This window comes from Sphaeramia orbicularis, chromosome 16 (assembly GCF_902148855.1).
Source record: "Sphaeramia orbicularis chromosome 16, fSphaOr1.1, whole genome shotgun sequence".
NCBI classification, from domain to species: Eukaryota; Metazoa; Chordata; class Actinopteri; order Kurtiformes; family Apogonidae; genus Sphaeramia; species Sphaeramia orbicularis.
Genome location: NC_043972.1, coordinates 28,537,182 through 28,556,705, shown reverse-complemented (window position 1 = coordinate 28,556,705; position 19,524 = coordinate 28,537,182). Strand labels below are relative to the sequence as shown.

General features: G+C 36.4%; 1 protein-coding gene across 4 annotated transcripts in view; it reads right to left on the bottom strand.

Moving 5' to 3' along the window:
* The window catches only part of LOC115435362 (F-actin-uncapping protein LRRC16A-like), a 91,558-nt gene that overhangs the window by 42,063 nt on the left and 29,971 nt on the right, over positions 1–19,524 (bottom strand). For all 4 annotated transcript variants that reach the window (XM_030157715.1, XM_030157717.1, XM_030157716.1 and 1 more), the window contains exons 3-9: positions 12,785–12,835; positions 6,683–6,742; positions 4,244–4,365; positions 3,254–3,351; positions 2,826–2,896; positions 1,768–1,841; positions 1,499–1,574 (exon numbers count right to left, since the gene is read on the bottom strand). In XM_030157715.1, the coding sequence (XP_030013575.1) occupies positions 1,499–1,574; positions 1,768–1,841; positions 2,826–2,896; positions 3,254–3,351; positions 4,244–4,365; positions 6,683–6,742; positions 12,785–12,835 (552 nt within the window). The remainder of the gene's footprint in view (positions 1–1,498; positions 1,575–1,767; positions 1,842–2,825; positions 2,897–3,253; positions 3,352–4,243; positions 4,366–6,682; positions 6,743–12,784; positions 12,836–19,524) is intronic.

Here is a 19,524-nt window from a genome sequence, read left to right as displayed (position 1 = left end):
AGGCTGATACATACGGTTAGACAGAAAATTAGGAGAAGGTAGAGTTGGAGATGTACAACAGAAGTAAACACAGAGAGGAGGGGGAACAGAAAAAGTAAAGTATGACGAGAAAAATGATGGATGAGGCTGAGATGTATAAGTAAGTTGGGCTGCAACTAATGATTATTTTCACATTTGGTTAATCTGTTTATTACATTTATGATTAATTAAGTATTCTTAATTACTGTATAAAATGATTAAAAAAAAGAAGTGAGTTCCATAAATATCTTGCATGGTCATAATCCAAAGATATTTAGTTTACTGTGACAGAAGAGGAAATCAGAAAATATTCACATTTAAGAAGACAGACTTCACAAACAACTCAAAAATATCAAAATAGTAACTGATTAATTCAGTAGTAAAGGTATCCACTGTTTGTTGCAGCTCTATGGGTATGTTGCATTTGTTGCCCCATAAAAATGTAAGTAGCCTCATAACCAGTGTCTACTGGGATGCATCTTTCCAATTATGATAAAAACTGGACCCATATTTCAATAACCAGGTTAGACATTTTAACCTTGAAAACATGCCAATTTAATTATACTGTATCAATATTAAACATATTAAGTTTAATCTGCTATTACAAGAATTGCACTAGGCCGATGTAATAAGATAACCCTCTTATTTAGCTCATCAGTATTATTTTTAGCCATGAGAACAATGTGGTTCTTTAAACATGGAGGTTGGTCCATCTGACATTCATGGTTCCCACATGATGTGGCCTAATTACTCTGATGAACCCTTGACCTTTTCTGTTCACCGTAAGGACAAATTTACATACACAAAATACCCGTACAATTAATGAGATTCCCATCAGTTACTTAGTTAATGAAGAAACACAGTAAAGCATCCATTTCTTTTGACGTTATCACCAGTAAATTTCAACTCCAGAGGTGAATAAATGAATTAAGAACATGGTTTTTAAACCCTATAGTGGTCAGAGTAGGATAAGCCTTTAAGAGTTTTGGAAATATTGTGACTGTGACACATGAGGCAAGATGTTCTGGGTAAATATGTTATCTCAGGTGTTGAGATACTTGAGTCAAAATCAAAAATCTGAAATTGATGATGGTGCTACAGAAAAATCAGACACAAATGGACAGACAAACCCTATACTCTTCAAGCCCTGAACCCTGTTTTATTAAAGCACAAACCTGTCATCACAGCGGAGTAAGGTAGTGAGATGCAAAACCTTTACTAAACGACAAGATTAGAGAACAAACAGGCAGGTAGAAAGATATCACAGCTATGTGTTATCTTAAGTAGTGACTCTCCTCACTACTTAACCATGAGATGGGATTAAAACTGGATTATTTCATGATTTTACGGCAAGAAATCCCCAACATTATTAGAGTGATGTAATACCATAGACATGACTGAAGACCATGGCATTTGTGATCTGGATATCAGATCACTGAATTGAATGAAAAGATGATAGAAAAAGAGAAAAGGGACTGACCAATTTATAATCCTTGGTGGAGAGTTTGGTAAACCACTGGTTGAACTCCAGGACTGCTATTATGGCAACCAGATCCCTGAGGAGGAGCACACAAAGGTCACAGCCACAATTAAAGATCTTCCTTAACCAGAACCTCCTTTGGGTTGTGGCACATTTTTCCACACTATTAAAGAAATCACATCATACCTTCACTACATGAAGTTTATTTTAGTTATTGGTTTCATGTGTACTTCTAATTTTTGCATTAATCTGCTATGAAACCCACTCACCTGTTCTCCAGATGGCTGAAATCCTGCAGGTTTAGCTCTCTGGTGTCTTGAGTTAAATAGATGGTGTCTACATCCTGTAAAAGAAGTGCTGTTAGCAAATTCATCTGCCATCAAAAAAAAAAAAAAAGCAAAGCAAATAAAAGGTGTGCATTCAGATACATTAGCAGACATTTTATTTGATGTCTTGTTGTCATTTACCACTAAAGTTTGTCTTCAAAAAGGATCTGCAACTAATTCAAATACTGGTGGATGCCTATAAAGGTTCCAGTAACAAAAACATCACTGGCAAAACTGATACAGCTTTGAATTCAAAGGACAATGAGATATATTTTCACATAAAAATCTATGGGAGAGAGACCTGCAAGAAGAAATATCAAATGAGATATGGTCAGAGGGATGGAAATCTCAATGTTATACAACAAACTCACTATCCTGAGGGGGATTGTTGTTGGAAAAGTCTGGTCTGCTTCTTTATAACACCCATACGAAAATAAAAAATTTTTTTGGAGTTCAATTTTCTTGCTGGAGGGAGTGTGGATCACTAGAGGCAGATCAAGCACATGTATTCTGGTCCTGTCCTGGTATTGTTGGCTTTTGGGGAAATATGATCAAATTGATGTATTCAGTTTTTGGTGTTCATTTTGATATGTCATTGGCTACTTTGTTTTTTAGCATTCCCCCAGAGGAATTATGTAAAAGTGACATATATCTGTTTAGAATACCGCCTGCTGCAAGCAAAAAAGCCATCACCAAATACTGGCTAAAAAGGATCCTACCTCAATCTCCTGATGTGATAAAAATTGTCAATCATATCCATTTAATGGAAATGATGACCTACAATCTCCACCTACAACAACACAAGGGTGTAAAGTATTGGAAAAATTGGACTTTTTCATCCAATCTGTGGACAGTAAACAATATGTAAATGTCTGAATGTACCTGTGACCATTTCTATGTTTGTTTCTAAGTTTGTTTTGTTCCTTATACTAAAACAATAAAAAAAAAAAAGTAAAAAAAAAGGATTTGCAACTACTATTTAGATCAAAAACCATACTGACCCACTGAACCTCCTCTCTGTAAGGCAGCCCCAGCCAATCACAAACACACCTGTACATCTGAGAGAAACCACCTAGACAGACCAACACAGAAATAAACAGAAAATAAATGACAGTGGAGGTGCAACAAATTATTTATTTTAATCATCACTAACCTGTTTTTGTTTGGTTTATATTATATGTAAATCAACTGTTACAATTGTGTCAATATTGTATGCAAAACATGATGAAAACAATAATAATTATGGTCCTCTACATATAAGACTATAAGGCATTACTTCAAAATATCATCACTTGTGTTTTTTTCAGGAGATCATCACGGGATCATTTTACTGTATATATATCCAAAGATGTGGGAAGTAGATTGTCAAAAATGCACATAACTTGACCTGTGACAGGGTAAAAACAGGTTAAAAGTCAGCAGCTCCTACCACATGGTCCAGGTTCAGCAGGTTTGTTGCTCTCCCATAGTGCCTGTAAAGAAGTCAGCCTGTCTGGAGGCTCCATGCTGAGTTTCTTCATCACTTTACTGGAAAAGGAGGAAAGATTACAACAGAAGTTAGATGGTAAATTTTTATATTCTTAAATCCAGCAGTTGGTGAAATTTAAAACCTTTCATTGATCAAACAAAAAGTCAATGCCAGCCTCAATTCCAATTCCAATACTTTTGTATAATTTGCAAAGAATTTCAGAGGAACAATAAAAAATCATCTGCGACAAATTACATCAGCGTCAACCCCTCAGTCAAGTCAGACTGTTCTTAACACGGGGTCAGTTAATGGTTTTACATATGTGATCATTTCTGCATTTATATTCATGCTTCCTGTTCTCAACAAAACATACTAAATTAGATTCACATCCTGATCACAGTATGTGTCAGAGTTTTTCAATATAAGTCAATCCCTGGTCCCTGTCCTTGAGCAAGACATTGAACCCCAAGTTGATTCAAGGGACTGTTGTGTGAATGTTGAGTTTGTGCAAATGTTTGTGTACTTCGTTGTCAGAAGTAAATTTACCATTGACCAAAACACTGTAAAATGTAGCTTTGATTTTAATCCAAAGAAATGTATGTGCATAGAGGCACTCGGAGGTAAAATAAGAGAATTTTTGTGAAAATATTTCTGTCAGTGCATATAAAATACATACATGTGGATTTAACAAGTAAGTAACTAAAGTTTAATTATATAACACTTAAACAATAAAATCAATATAGGAATAAGTAAACAGGAAAAAAGTGAAAAAGCTATGACATGGAGGCAAAAGACATGAGAAATGACATGAAGTAAAGGTCAGATACAAACCACTGAAGTTTCAGTAGGTTAGTATTTTAACCTCTAGGCCACGTTTTAGAAAGACTGACTCATATCTGGACACCAAAGATCAAGACAGGATTGTTTGTGAGTCTGTTTCGTTGAATTTACCCAGGTGGTAGACCCGGACATATCCTCTGCAGACAGTTTCCGACGTGAGCGACCACCTCATTGACCTCGTCTGTGGAGAGCAGCTTTAGAGAAAAGGAGCCGCGCTCATACTCTATGGACAGCTAAAAGAAGACATTTGTTAATTATTTAGCTGCTTCAGGAAGAAACACTCCTGGTTCTGTTGTGATTTTAACCTCCTGAGACCCAGGAAATGTCAGCAAAGTACAAGCTTTTTTTTGTTTTTTAGTAAATAAGTGCCTATATTGGAAACATCATGATGCAACAGTTTTTTCAGATGCAGTTTTTAAAATTTTTATGGAATGTCCTTTGTGGTGGACAGTTTTCTTTTCTTTTTTTTGTATAAATTTGTGAAACTCTTGTCCACGAATGTGGACAGAAAACCCATAGCTGGGTCTTAGGAGGTTAAAGTATGTGCATAACAAGCTGTGGGGTGACTTTGTGGAACAGTCTGGAGCATGAGATAAAGGAAAGAACAAACATAAATATAAAAGAGGTATAAAAAATTATTTCTAAATAGGTATATGGAAGATGAGGGTTTCGTGATTTCTTTGAATTAAGAGATCTTTATATTTGGGAATGGACTAAAGTAAGAACAAATGTGAAGTCTAGATGGACTGGGGCTGCAGGTGTGAAATTATGAAATGGACCTGTTGATGAATTCCAGTTATTCACTCCTTTGACAAAGTTAAAAAAAAAACATGCCTTAAGTTTAAAATCATTTAGGCATATTGAAATGAGATGGTAGATATGTTTTTGTTGTTGATTTTTTTTTTTTTTTCATGGTGTGAATGCTCGATGCTGTACACATTTAATTTAATATAAGCAGTGTATCAGGTGAAAAGGATAAGCAAAAGAATGAGCTTTTGCTTTTAGATTATTCCTTTTTTGTTTTTTGTGTTTGGTGTGATCATTGTGCTGGGTGCAATGATTAATGTACAAACCAAAAATAAATTCATTCATTCCTTTTAAGACAGATGACAGTATAGAGACAAAAAAAACCAAAACAGAATCTATAGAGGTAAGGAATTAAATACAGCTCAATGAAGGAGAAATATAGTATTTTAACTCATCTATCCAAGGCCATCCATGTATTTCTCTTTTCATTCATCAACTGATTTAGTCTGACTAAATAAGAAGCTGTGCACACAAAGGGATGTGGTGTGTTAAATTAAAGGTTGTTCTATAAGTATTATGTAACGCAGGGCTGGAAGACTTTAAAACATTTCACTTACTTTAGAATAAATAACTCAATAAACATTAACACTGGAAACAGCTACAGGTCGAATTGTAATGTTAAACACCAATGTTAGTTCAGAATTCCTACTGCATAATGAAAGGATACCAGAGAAAGTTATCAAATGTCTATATCTTTTCTGCCTATTTTTTTTTACTGCTCACACAACATACGTAATTCTAAAATCATCCAGGAAATCTACAAACTCACACCAATCCCGTCTTTGCCTTTAAGTAAATGTAAAGATTTAATGGCATTTACAAAGGCGAGGCTAAATGTATCAGCATCGAACACAATTATGCAAATGCTGATGTAATGAGATATGTGCCATCTCTATAGGCCAAAATTAACATAATCCCAGCTGCTACTTATTAAAGACTGGAGACTATCAGTCATGATATTAAGTGGACTGACATCTCTTGAGATGAGTGGGAGAGAGGTTCAGCTGCAGGAACAGTGTAGTTAGTGACGGATTATCATATTTTACAGTTACATCATGGTGAATGGCAGCTCCCCAGCGCTGGTCAAAAAGCCAAATTGATGCAGTGTCCAGATGGGAAAGTAGGGATTATTCATTTAAGGCTCTAAATATCATAAGAGAAATGTTGCCTGCCATCTTGTCATTTTGATTTGTCTCCTACTTAGTACAGTAAGTGTTTATACAGGAACTGCATTCTATAGTGTCATTAAAAGAACATATCTTTATACAGTTGTGGAAAAAATTATTAGACCACCCTTGTTTTCTTCAATATCTGGTTCATTTTAACACCGACTACAACTAAAGGTACATTTGTTTGGACAGATATAATGATAACAACAAAAATAGCTCATAAGAGTTTAATTTCAGAGCTGATATCTAACCATTTTTCATGTTTTCTTGATAATAACCAAAATCACTTCAGTTCTTACATTAATAGCTATGGTATTGTACTGCCAAAAACAGTGCTTTTAGGCATTCCATGTCTTCTTTTCTGTCTGTCTCAGCCACATGATACACAAAGGAGCTAGTATTTGATTGCATAACCATTGTTTTTGACGACTTTTGATGGTCTAATAATTTTTTCCGCGACTGTACGACTTTACACCTATAAGATACTGCGTGTCCAGACAAGCTTGATAAAGTGTTTAATCTTCTTGTTCTTAAAATGCACAAAAGGGAAATATTGTTGCATGTTGTTCTGTACCTGTGTCGGCTTGTTGCAAGCAATCCCCTGGATCTCCAGATAATTCAAGGAGTGTTCCACCTGAAAAAGAAAGCAGCATTAAAAGTGTGCTTCATATAAAGGCGTATCCTAAAGGATTAAAAGAAGAAAGATAAAATAATATTCTGTGATTACTTAACCTGCTGTTTATAACTAGAAGCACCCTGCATACAAGTGATAGAAATCATACCATAAAATTGGAAATTAATGTGCCGAATAAGCTTTTAAAACAAAGTGGTGTAATGTTGTGACTATCTGAGCAATTCTGTGTAAAAAATATGTCTGTTTTATAATTAATAGGTTGGGATGTAGTGATTTCTTGTCTCTTTCTGTGCACACAATTTCACTGACTCATCTCTTGTTTTCATGTTTATTCAGGATAGTGTTAGATAAGTACAGTATGTGCATGCAAATTATTAAAAACTGACGCAATAAGATGCATTAATTTAACCACTGAACCTGATTAATCTAATATAAAATTTATATTAATATAATATAAAATTGGAAATTAATGTGCTGAATGAGATTTAAAACAAAGTGGTGTAATGTTGTGACTATCTGAGCAATGCTGTGTAAAATATGTCTGTTTTATAATTAATAGGCTGGGATGTAGTGATTTCTTGTCTCTTTCTGTGCAGACAATTTCACTGACTCATCCTTGTTTTCATGTTTATTCAGGATAGTGTTAGATAAGTACAGTATGTGCATGGTTATAATTAAAAACTGAGGCGATGAGATGCATTAACTCAACCACTGAACCTGATTAATCTAATAATCTCATGTAACCCATAATTTAGTCACTGAACCGGTGACGCATTTCTCATGCATCTTCTCCTAAAGAAAGCATAAGATGTAAATAAAGACTCAAATTACTGCTTTCTGAGTTGTTTGAGTTAATACGAGGTGGTCAAGTACAGATTTGAAAGAAGATGGAATATACACTGAAAAAGACCTCATCCTCATTTATCTAGTGTATTCACTCGAGGCAGGCTTTTCAAACTACTGAGTGAGAAAAACAACCCGAACTGCCTGCATCCACATTTTCTATTTTGGTTTCAAGAGGATATTCCAGGACAAAGAAAACAAAGAAAAGCAGTGGTCTGCCTTTCCATACCTAAAAAGGATAGAGAAAGAGATTCCTTTATGGGAGAGGGGGGGATCTGTGCATACAAATGCTTACTACTGTACAGTGAGCGGAGTCTTCCTGCTCACACACTGCAGAGCGCCTCGGGGCAGGCCAGGGAGCGAGGCCAGACTATTCCAGGTGGGCGCTGTGTTCCTGAGGCTTGGCTCGGAGATGAGAGGAGGGAGAGGATAAGCAGACTGTCTGTCTACTGTCTGACTAGAGTATGCAGGGTGTGTGTGTGTTTATATGTGTGTTTTAGCACTGTCTGCGGCAGCACACTTTAGTTCAGTCTACAAGCTTAAAGTGAATGCACATTAATTATTTCTCTATTTATATACAAAGGTTTGACACTTTATTTTTATGTTGACGCATTAATATCAGTAGTGTTTAGAGTGTGCAGTTACTTCTACTACCTATGTGCGAGCAGATAGTCTTAATCTGTGCACTGTAAATGTGTATTTTACTTTAATGAGGTCAGTCAGTGCATTATGCATTGACACAGCAAGTACATGGCATGGTAACCGAACTGAGCACCAGCCACAGAGGAGTAAGCTGACAAACATGAACTCTAGCCAATGTGAAAGCATCACGCTGGGAGGTGTGAGGACGAACCAAATGTCTGAATGACTGCTTCGTTCACTCAGTCATTCAGTGTCCGTCTGTCACTTTGACTGCTGCCATCCCGTATTCTACCTTATTTTGAAGGGTCATGCAGCTCAGATTATTTGATTCATGGAATGTAATAAGCAGCATATAGATGTATAAATTGAAATATGTGTCAGATTTTGTTAAATAAATCTGCCGACTTTTAATGAGGAAAGTTTAAAAAAATGTGAAATGTATTGCGAGAGGAGGCTACAAACAAAACAAAAAGGAGCGAGATGAATGAAAATATGTGTATTATGGACAGGCTGCAGCTTCTCAAAAGGAGCCAAAGCATCAATTGGTAAGAAACACAGAAAGAAACCCACTGAGAGGTGAGTGTAAGAGCTGGAGGGGGATTTCTAACACAGCTGAGAAAAGAGAAGAGTGAGTGTTTAACTCAAGGTTTACTACTACTGCAATATAATACTTCAATATTAAAACCTTGGGCTATAAAGACATTATCCTCACCTACAGAGCACTGCATGTCTCTCACACATGTATGATAGGCCTAAATCTGTGAAATTATCCCATGGTGGGATCAATAAAATCTTACCTTATCTTATCTCCAAAAGCAGAAACACAACCATCTGACCTTTGATTAAAAAAACATACTTTCTCCAGTAAACTTGCACAATGCAGTCAATAGTTCTTATGTTGGAACAGTGAACAGAAGCTAATCCTCATTTGCTGTTGACTCATCTCTTCTGTAATATAGATTTAACATCCAAAAAATCAATACAAAGAGGAATGATGATAACAGCTCATTGTAGACGGATGTTGTAAGGTTTCATATTTTAGTATTCAATGCAGTTGCACGTGCACTCTTGAACAACATCAATCATTTACTAATATGGACAATAAGCAATTAATTAAACCATTATAGTTATTATTGTCATAAGTGGCTTTTCCATTGGACATCAGTGCAAAACTTTACAGATATTTGCTAAATGTCAAAAAAAACAGAAGTGCATAATGTCATTTTTTTCGTTAAATCACAAATGCATTGATTTGTTTATTTATCATCGCAAGATGACATGAGACGTCATTCCACAGACATGGCGACAATCGTAAATATCATGTTGACTTACAGATATATACATTATTATTATATATTACCCCTCTATCTCGTTCTAAATTAAAAAATGCTTCAGTTTCCTGGTGCGTCCATACATACCGCGCCATGTTTCTTTTATAACTCTTCTTCACTTGTAACATCTGTCAACATCCTTTTTTTTTTCATTCACGTGACTCTAGTTGCGGATAAAGGTTTTTCCATTGCGGATTTGCGTGATACACCAATTATGCTACGCCCGAAAAATGACCTCTTGCTAGCACAAAAACTTTTCATCGAGAAAAGTTCATCAAGACAGTTTTGGTGAAATTGAGGCTTTTCCATTAGGTAAATTTTTATGGGCAAGTTATATTTGCACAATTTGAGGGTCAATGGAAAGGCAACTACTGTCAATAAATGAGCAAATAATAACTCATAATGAACATGGGTCAGGTAGGCCAGAAACCTATTTTTTTGTACATTACTATAGTAATTAGTTATAAATTTAATCCTCCTGACCAGTCAACTGATAAAAATGTAATTAGCAGCAACATAAGATTAATCACTTGCATTTTTAATTAAGAAAAAATGATTAATTTATTCCCAACTTCTCTGCTTTTCTGTTTTGTTTCACTTAAGAAAATTGTGAATTGAACACTTTTTCTTTAAGATGTTTACCTTAATGTTGACGGGTACTTTAACCATTTTTTGGGATAATTTTTAGATTATGGCACATTAGTGAGGGATGGAAGCAGAGACACAGAGGAGAAGGGGAGGAATTTAAGGAAAGGAAAAAGGAGGTTAAGTGTGAGGTAATCTGGATTGCAGGAAAAAGTGGATGAGAGTGTGAAAGCTGAACGAATGGCTTAAAGGTAAGAAGAAGAAGAGAGCAAGGGTGCTTTGTGGTTGTAATCTGGCTCAGTACAGACACAGGAGAAGGAGATAGAAATTTATTTCCTATGACAGAGGAAAGATTCTGCTGTGTGGAAAAATCATGGCTGAGACAGACAAACACTTGGACAGACGGACAGACAGACACTTATCATGTATGATTTAAGACTTCACAGCAGCATCTGGTTTTCACCAAAACTCATTTACAGCAATTTTAGAAGGTTCCATGAACTGTTCATGAACTGATCAGAAGAGTGAAACACAAAAACAAGCAAGAGTGTAAACGGAGGTAAACGGGGAGGGATAGTTATAATATGTGGTCAAATTAGAGATGATTCATTGATTTTGCCAATAAATCAATGATTATACTGTAAAAACTAGTGGCATCAGTAGTATTTGGTTCCCATAGAGGCTTATCTATATATGCAAATTATCAAAAAACAGTATCTCAAAAATAAATTTTAAAAAAAATCAGCCCCTTCTTAATTTTTTATGGCAATTTGGCATTCAGTGCAACAGTTACTGAGTCTTTAAGACAACTTAGCCCTACTTCTGGCAGTGTTGAATGTTTTTCAGGATGGAGGGAGGTGACTTGATATTGGCCGATTGATCTGCTAATGGTTTTCTTTTCTAATCTATTGTTACTACTTGTCATCTACTGATAGTGTGTCTATGTATATAGAGTTTCTTTTTTCTTATTTTACTTTCCTTACATTTCTTGTTATATCTTGTATTCATAATGTATTAGAAAGACAACATATATGGTAGATGGACTGAACTTATATAGCACATTTTCTACACCTTCACGGTGCCCAAAGTGCTTTACAATTCCTCATATTCACCCATTCACACACACATTCATACACCAGCAGGCGACTGCTGCCATGCAAGGCGCTGCCTGGCCCTACTGGGAGCAATTTAGGGTTCAGTGTCTTGCCCAAGGACACTTCGACATGTGGACAGTTGGAGCCAGGATTCGAACCACCGACCCTTCGGTCATTGGACGATCCGCTCCACCAACTGAGCCACAGCTGCCCCAATATATCCGCAAAGAATTCCTTTTCTGTGTTTATGTACTTGGCAAGTAAAGATTATTCTGATTTTAAATCAACCAAGTCAGCCTTGCTGCATCTCAAATCACAAACTTACAGCATTTACAGTTGTATAACTTACAACATCCTCTGTATAAATATGGGAAAATTCCAAAAAAACACTTGGAGGAAAAAAAAAAAAAGACAGACAAAACAGAGAAAGACAACTTCAAAGAGATGAAGGATCTAAAACCTAAAGCAGTACAGATGCAGGTTGTTGGGAGTTGTGGTTCATAGCGCAGGTGTCTAATCTCTGCAGGTCAGGAAGCATCAAGCTTTTAAAAAAAAAGAACACGTCCATCCAAAGCCAGCTAAATAAACAAATCCTCAGCCTCTGGATCAAAACACTGGGAACATATGACATCACTTGAAACAGGGTCAGCTGGATCCTCTTTATGGCCTCTTCTACCCTCCAATAAATCCATAAATCACTTTTTGAGCATACCAATCAATCACCTAAACCTTCCCTAGAGACACCTTATTGACTGGAAATATATGGCTCTTTGAAGGGCAACTGTTTATTTCCTGGACTGACGACAAAACATGATGCTATGTTCACTCAGGACTAGAGGAAAATTCTGTTCAGTGCTCTTCCCTAAGACGAAGAGATGCCATGAGTCCAGATAAATTATTTCCATACCCTGTTATAGTGTGAAAAAGGGCCAATTTTTGCATCATTTTTATGCAAGAAATGCCCATAGCTGCAAAACACATCACCCATAGCCACTTATTATTGATCTTCTGAACATCCTGCAAACTTCTTGTCTTGCTGAAAACTTTGCGATTCATTTTACACCAATCACCAGTCAGTACTTGTTGATGTACTCAGTGTAAGCACTTCTATCACTTTTTATGTGAAGTTTAATGATAGCATTAGTGATAGCAATAGTTCGTGGGCTGGTCGTTTTAGTGCACATCTGTACTGTGTTACTGCTCTGCTGGTTTTTATGTGGCTATAGTGACAATAGTGCTGGTAAAGCTGATGACAGATGTTTCATTGCTGGTGATGGTGCTAACAGTTGCCATCTGTACTACATTATGACACTGGTGTTTCATGTTAAGGAAAAAAACAGCTGTAGATATGCTGTATAATTTTACTGTAACCAGGAACACAAAGCTGCTACTTTATAGGTCTACATTGACTCTTATATTGTCCATTCATCACAGAAATAGACCAAACATAACTTCTACACATGTTATACACACTCATTTGGAGAAGAAGCAGAAGATGATAGCAGAAAACTGAAAAAAACGACTATACATGAAGTTACAGTTCTTACCTTGGCTGGAATGCGCGCTGTCAAAAGGTATGCTCGATGCGAAGCAAGCGCCTGAGAAGAACGGAGAGAATAATGAGCATGTAGCCGTAAATATACACTTTGCAGCAGTAAATATACACTGCGAACAAAAAAGAACAAGGAAATAACAAAGGACACAGAGCGCTTTCCTGCTGACTCATCAACATAAAAAGGCTTGTGACTCTGAAACACCTCAGAAAATAAAAAAAGAACAAAAAAGAAACATGACGAGGGAAAAAAAAACCTGTCTGTTTGAGAAGAAACAGGAAAATGTACATCGAATCTTTAACAGAGGGGCTAGAATCTATCTATCCATCCATCCATCAAAATTAGACCATCAAAAGTCATCAAAAACAATGATGATGCAATCAAGTACTAACTCCTGTGTGTATCATGTGACTAAAACAGACAGAAAAGAAAACATGGAATGCCTAAAAGTACTGTTTTTGGCAGTACAATGCCATAGATACTGATGTAAGAACTGAAGTGATTTTGGTTATTATCAAGAAAACAATGGAAAATGGATAGATATCAGCTCTGAAATTAAACTCTTATGAGCTGTTTTTGTTGTTATCATTATATTTGTCCAAACAAATGTACCTTTAGTTGCACCAGGCATTAAAATGAACAAGATATTGAAGAAAACAAGGGGTGGTCTAATAATTTTTCCATGACTCTATCTATCTATCTATCTATCTATATCTATATCTATATATCTATATCTATATCTATATATATCTATATCTATATATATATATATATATATGTATATATATCTCTACAGGGGTTGGACAAAATAATGGAAACACCTTAAAAAATCAACAAAATATAATTTAATATGGTGTAGGTCCGCCTTTTGTGGTAATTACAGCCTCAATTCTCCGAGGTATTGATTCATACAACTTGTGAATTGTTTCCAAAGGAATTTTAAGCCATTCTTCAGTTAGAATACCCTCCAACTCTTTTAGAGACGATGGCGGTGGAAATCGACGTCTTACTTGAATCTCTAAAACTGACCCTAAATGCTCAATAATGTTGAGGTCTGGGGACTGTGCCGACCATACAAGATGCTCAACTTCATTAGAATGTTCCTCATGCCATTCTTTAACAGTTCTAGCTGTATGGATTGGGGCATTATCATCTTGAGGTGAAGGTGTTTCCATTATTTTGTCCAACCCCTGTATCTAATCATTTTTTGCAAGTATTAAGTACATAAACTGTTTGCTGCGACATAGCCTCTGAGGTCTCTGTCTGCAGCCATGAGGCCTTTGTTGTAGTTGTAACATCGTGCGTCTGTGATTTCCCATTAGTATTATTTTGCTTGCTCAGCACTCTGAACACCTACTGCCACTGTTTATTAGAGCACATGGTGCCGACGTACATTCACCACTTTTGTTGTTGCTCAGAGAAAAATCAAGGATCGAGGAGGCATTAGTGGAATGCAAAAACTTGACATTCCTATCTAGACGAGCGGCCCCGAAAGGTCATTTGGTTAGTTTACCAAGAGGGCTCACACAGAATGTAATACTGTTAGAGAGATTTGCACAAGTAATGTGACACAGAAAAAAATAATCATGAACAAACCTTTATTTGTAGAGAACATTTTGAAGCCGAGTGTGTTTAACAGCTGGAACTTTAATTAAAAATTCAAAGGTCAATACTGAAATATGTTACTGTAAAGCTGCAGTAGGCAGTCTTCTTTGCCATAATAATGTTCAGTATATTGTAATTCAAGATCATTGAGAGGAAACTAAACTTCTGCAACTCCTCTTGGCTCTTTTGTCAGAACACCTTGTCCATGATGGACAACTGTGGCCAATATAAGGTCTTTTTAGTGAGGGAGGACAGTAAAATTGTTATCTGACTGATCTGATTGACTGATTGCTATCAATAATCCACCAACTTCATCTCAACTTCACAAACTATTTGGCTCATCAAAGAAGCAACACGGCAGCTCCCTTAACCATGACATTCTGCTTTGACTTGTTCAAAGTGGAATCGCATAGCTCGTCTTATTTCTAATTCTCTTTACTTAAAACATAGATGAGATGTAGTGTAGTGTAGCTTTAAAACTAGTCCAATCTCTTATATAAAAGAGTGTATGGTGTGAATGATGAAGGATCATGTGTCCTCGTCTGCCTACATGTGCCACTGGATATCTGTCAACACTAACACACACAAAGCTGACCTTTAAAATCATTAAGAAACAGTGCTATGTACAGTGGTCACCACAGACAAAGACTGCCCTTATCATTGTAGCTTAAATCCGTCTTAAATTTAGCAGAGGAGGGGAACGAGAAAACAAATTGGAGAAGGGGAAATTTGAAAACTGTGTAACTGAGGACAAATAAAGACAGACAAGAAGGGAAAGAGTCCAGCATACTAACAAGACCCAGATAAACAACTGCTGGCATCCAGGGTAGAAAGCAGGGAAAGCAGGACAGGAGGTGAAAGGAGAGAACCAGATAAGGAAAGTCTAAAACTGTCACCGTCTTCTTTGAAAGACATGGAAAAGAGGAACAGAGGGATGAGAGACGAAGGGGAAAAGGATGACAGTATCTCCCAGCTGTATGTGGCTCGGCTCCACAGGCAGGGTCTATGTGGTGTGATGTGATGGAGACAGACAGGCAGACCTGGGTGGCCAAAGATAACCTCTACTAAAGAGCACCAACCACCACGGATACATGCAGCTCCCCCCCGCTGTTTGTCTCGTTCTGTCTTCTATAAGGGAGATTCAAAATAAAATTCGTATTAACAGGGGGTGTGCAGGTATGTTGTTGTCTACATTAGATCAGAAAAAGTGAGTAATTTAGTCTTATTTGTTCGGTATGACCACGCACAAAGGACAGTGCTACATGCTACGTGGCAGCCGATGGGCATTAGTCCAGACTGTAACAACATGTTGAGAGCAAAGCATCGACCAAAGTAAAATGTACGGTGGGAAGTGAAATTGGCTGCTTGAGTTATTGCCTCCACCGATAAACTGACAGACAAAGATTATAAACAAAGAAAACTACACTGGAAAAAAGGCCCCTCTAAAAACAAGTTTAAAAATTTTTTATACAAGATATTTTTTGCTTGAATTACGCAAAAAAAAATGTCCCAATGGCACAAGTGAAAATTATCTTCATAAGATTCCTTGAAATAAGATTTTCAAGACCTATTGTCTAAAAATAAGTTCTTCTATCTCACCGAAAAGTTACTCTTTAGGTGATTATATTTTATTTAAGTGTGATGAGATATTCTGACAAGAAATGAGAAAAATACACTTGGTAAGATTTAGATTTTTTCCAGTGTAGTAAAAAGAAGGTATTATTACTTAATTTTAGTTAGAAACATCTTAAAGGCAATATGACCATAATCTTCTATCATGGTATATGTATTTATATTAAAGTAGAATAATCATGATACAGTAAATAGCCATACCTTACTTTACATCATATTCTCATCACATTAAATCGTTTTCTGCTTTTTTTCCTGGAATCTCCACAAACAACTGCCTCACATAAAACACTTGAGTTAAAAAAAAACAAAACAAAACTATCAATTACAGATAAGAATTTTTATTCATTTAATAATCTCAGGTGTTATGGGTATTAAGTTTAACGGATACAAATACACGCAAATACACTGTGCAATATATAAAGTGCACAAATTTGTTAAAAAGATGACAAAATACTGTCAAAATAAAGCAATAGGCCCAAGCAGTGACGCCCAAACCATATTTTCCAGCTAGGGAGCTAGAATTACAACATAATGAGACATTACGAGATCAGACATATATACAGTACAGTTTTATTGACGAACATTAACATCCAGCAATTACACTGGAGAACTTCAGTTTACTATGATCACTGTGTTTATGAAAAACTGAACATTAAAAATGCATGGAGGTCATCTTCTACAGTGCTGTGCCAGTAAGTACAGGTCTTAGGCTGCCATTAGATTTATTCTTTTAGCAAAAGGTATAATAACCACACTTAAGGATTTTTCAGTCTATATATCAACAGGAAGAAATACAATTCTTAAACAGCGTTACAAAAAACATTATGGAAGCTATATAGAGAAAATTATAAACAACAGTGTAAAGAATAAGTCTATGATGTTCTGCATGAAGCTTGGTTTAATATAAATTTTTTTAAAGAAAACTCCCAGGGTCAATTCAAAAGAGTTAAGATGTACTAAATCCAAAACTGCAGGCGATTTTAAATAGTGACTTTTACCTGTAGAGGCCATTTAGTCCTGATTTATTTAGTGTCTACCTACTATTAGCACATTTCTTGCAGTATCTTGTTACAGTTTAATAAAGAGACTGACAAATATATTCATGTTCATTACAACCCTGCAAATCCAACAATTTGTAGTGGCCTAAGGCTTATCCACTGCACTATATATTGCAGTAATACATGGCAAAAATATTCTTATATAATGACTTCTGTTGTTTAGTCAAGGAGAGAAAATAAAGCATGATAATGTATACATGGCCAATGAGGTTTCATTGTTTTTTCATCATCTTAACAGAGAGGCAGAAGAATATCTATAGCTTATCTGAATGCACACTGATAAGTAGCCGGATACTGGAACAGCTGACTCTGGAACCTTTTTTTGAGTTATTTAAGCAGTTTTGGACAAACTCTGACAAACAACAGTAACTCTACGACCAGCACCAGCACCACCGCCTCTTGGATTTTCCTTTAGGTTTTCCTCCTGTAAATGCATGACTGCTCTGGTGCCCTCTCCATCTGCCTTTTTGAGTGGACAAAGCCATAACACCCCCCACCACCACTACCCTTCATGACCTGCGCCCCTCCTTTCTGTAACTGCCCCGCTGCCTTCCTCTCCCTGCCCTCTGTCTTAAGTGGACTTCAAGCCTGCAGCTTTCCCGTCAGCCAATGATTTCACACCGATCACTATCCCGCCCTCAGCGGTACTCAGCCAACCAGATGGCAGCAGCAGTGAAGCATTATTTTCCTGGCTTTCAACACAAGCCACACACACACACACACACACACACCTTGAATTCCATGATTTACGTTATGGAGAGCTACATTTTGTGTCCACGGTGTACCAAGATTTATATCCTTAATACATAAAATACATGAGTACATACATAAATATGGTTTTCTTATGGAAATCTTTTTATTACAAATTTTTATGCAAGAAGTTGGCTGATTGTTGTTTATTTAATGCCAATAACAGCAGTGGTTTGGAGCAGGACAAAGCCAAAGCTAATGAATTGATAGCCGATAACCCATGTAACCATGTTACAGATAAACTACCTTTGACCCAGAGGAATAAATCTGAATCACTGAACATAAAAACATAATTAAAGCTAGAGCACAGGAAAAAAATACTGAGCATTTTTTCCTGAATCAAAAGTATTTTCCTCAAAAAGAGTAAATTTGGCTCTATATTGAGTAAATTTGGCTCTGTATTGAGTAAATTTGGCTCTATATTGAGTTTGGAGAGCTCTACCCAAAGAGTAACTATTACTTTTTTGAGAGAGGGACCAAATGTTATCTGAATAAAGTAACATTTTCTTCAATTTGAGTAAATTTTACTCACAAATTTCTTGTGTGGGTGTGATTTTTTGTGGCTATTATTTCTGTTCAAACCCAGAAATTCCAGTTGAGAATGCTGATATTAATGAGTTCTACTGAAACTGAAGGCTTGTGAAATATTGGTCTATCTTTATTTAATACCGACTTCTTTGATGCATTCCGTTTCATATCTAACTGAATGTACTAATGCTGCCCGTACATTCTGATCCAGACACAAACACACAATGAGAGTAAGTTGACAAGGTCTTCAACTCCATTAAAGGGTCAGTAATAGATACAAAGATCTGTGAGGTGTGTGTGAGTGCAGTCTACTCACAGCATCACCATCTGAAGATTATATTTTCCCTGTCAAACTGTCAAACCCCATCTACCCCCTTTCCCTCCTTTTTACCCTAACCACATGTGCGCCCAAATTCACACACACTCAAGGTGTTACCATGGCAACAGAGAGTCCACGCTGCACATACACATTTGCCAACACACGCGCATACACAGATAGACATTCACTCTCACATGAAAGTAGCACACTGCAGCGCCAAGCCTTGTCTGAGAATGTCAATGAGTTTTCATCCCCTAAACAACACTCATGATGGTCTACAGTTATTCTGGATTTCTACAGTACAAAGCGCTGTTTCATCTCAAGTCATTCAACTGTGACAGCACCAGCCACAGGAAATCTAAACCCCCAAAACTACTTTATTCAACTGCCCGTTGGGGTGCATTCACCCCTCTATGGTATCCATCACTCACATTAGTTTGCATCTGCTTCAGTCTTTCAGTGTGCCTTAGAGAGTAAGAGCAAATAGAAAATAACCACAGAAGATGATTGCTGGAAATGTAATAATAAAAAGTAAAAATCAGTCTCTGGTTCTGTCAACCCAAAATGTTAACATCTGCTGTGTTTTCTGTCAGATTGCTAGTTTGACTAATTATGAAAACTCTTGAAAAATAAATTCCTCACATATAAATCTGTAACAGTCTGATAGTTTATAATTATGTGTGACACAAACAAGTCACAAATTCTCCTAAATGTCTTGCATTTTATTGCTTTAGAAGTGCTTATTTATAATGCAAACAGTTGATCGACTAATCAATTAAGCAAAGGGCTCCGCTCTACATTCATTTGCCCATTACATTGCTGACACTGAGTCTTTATTGCAT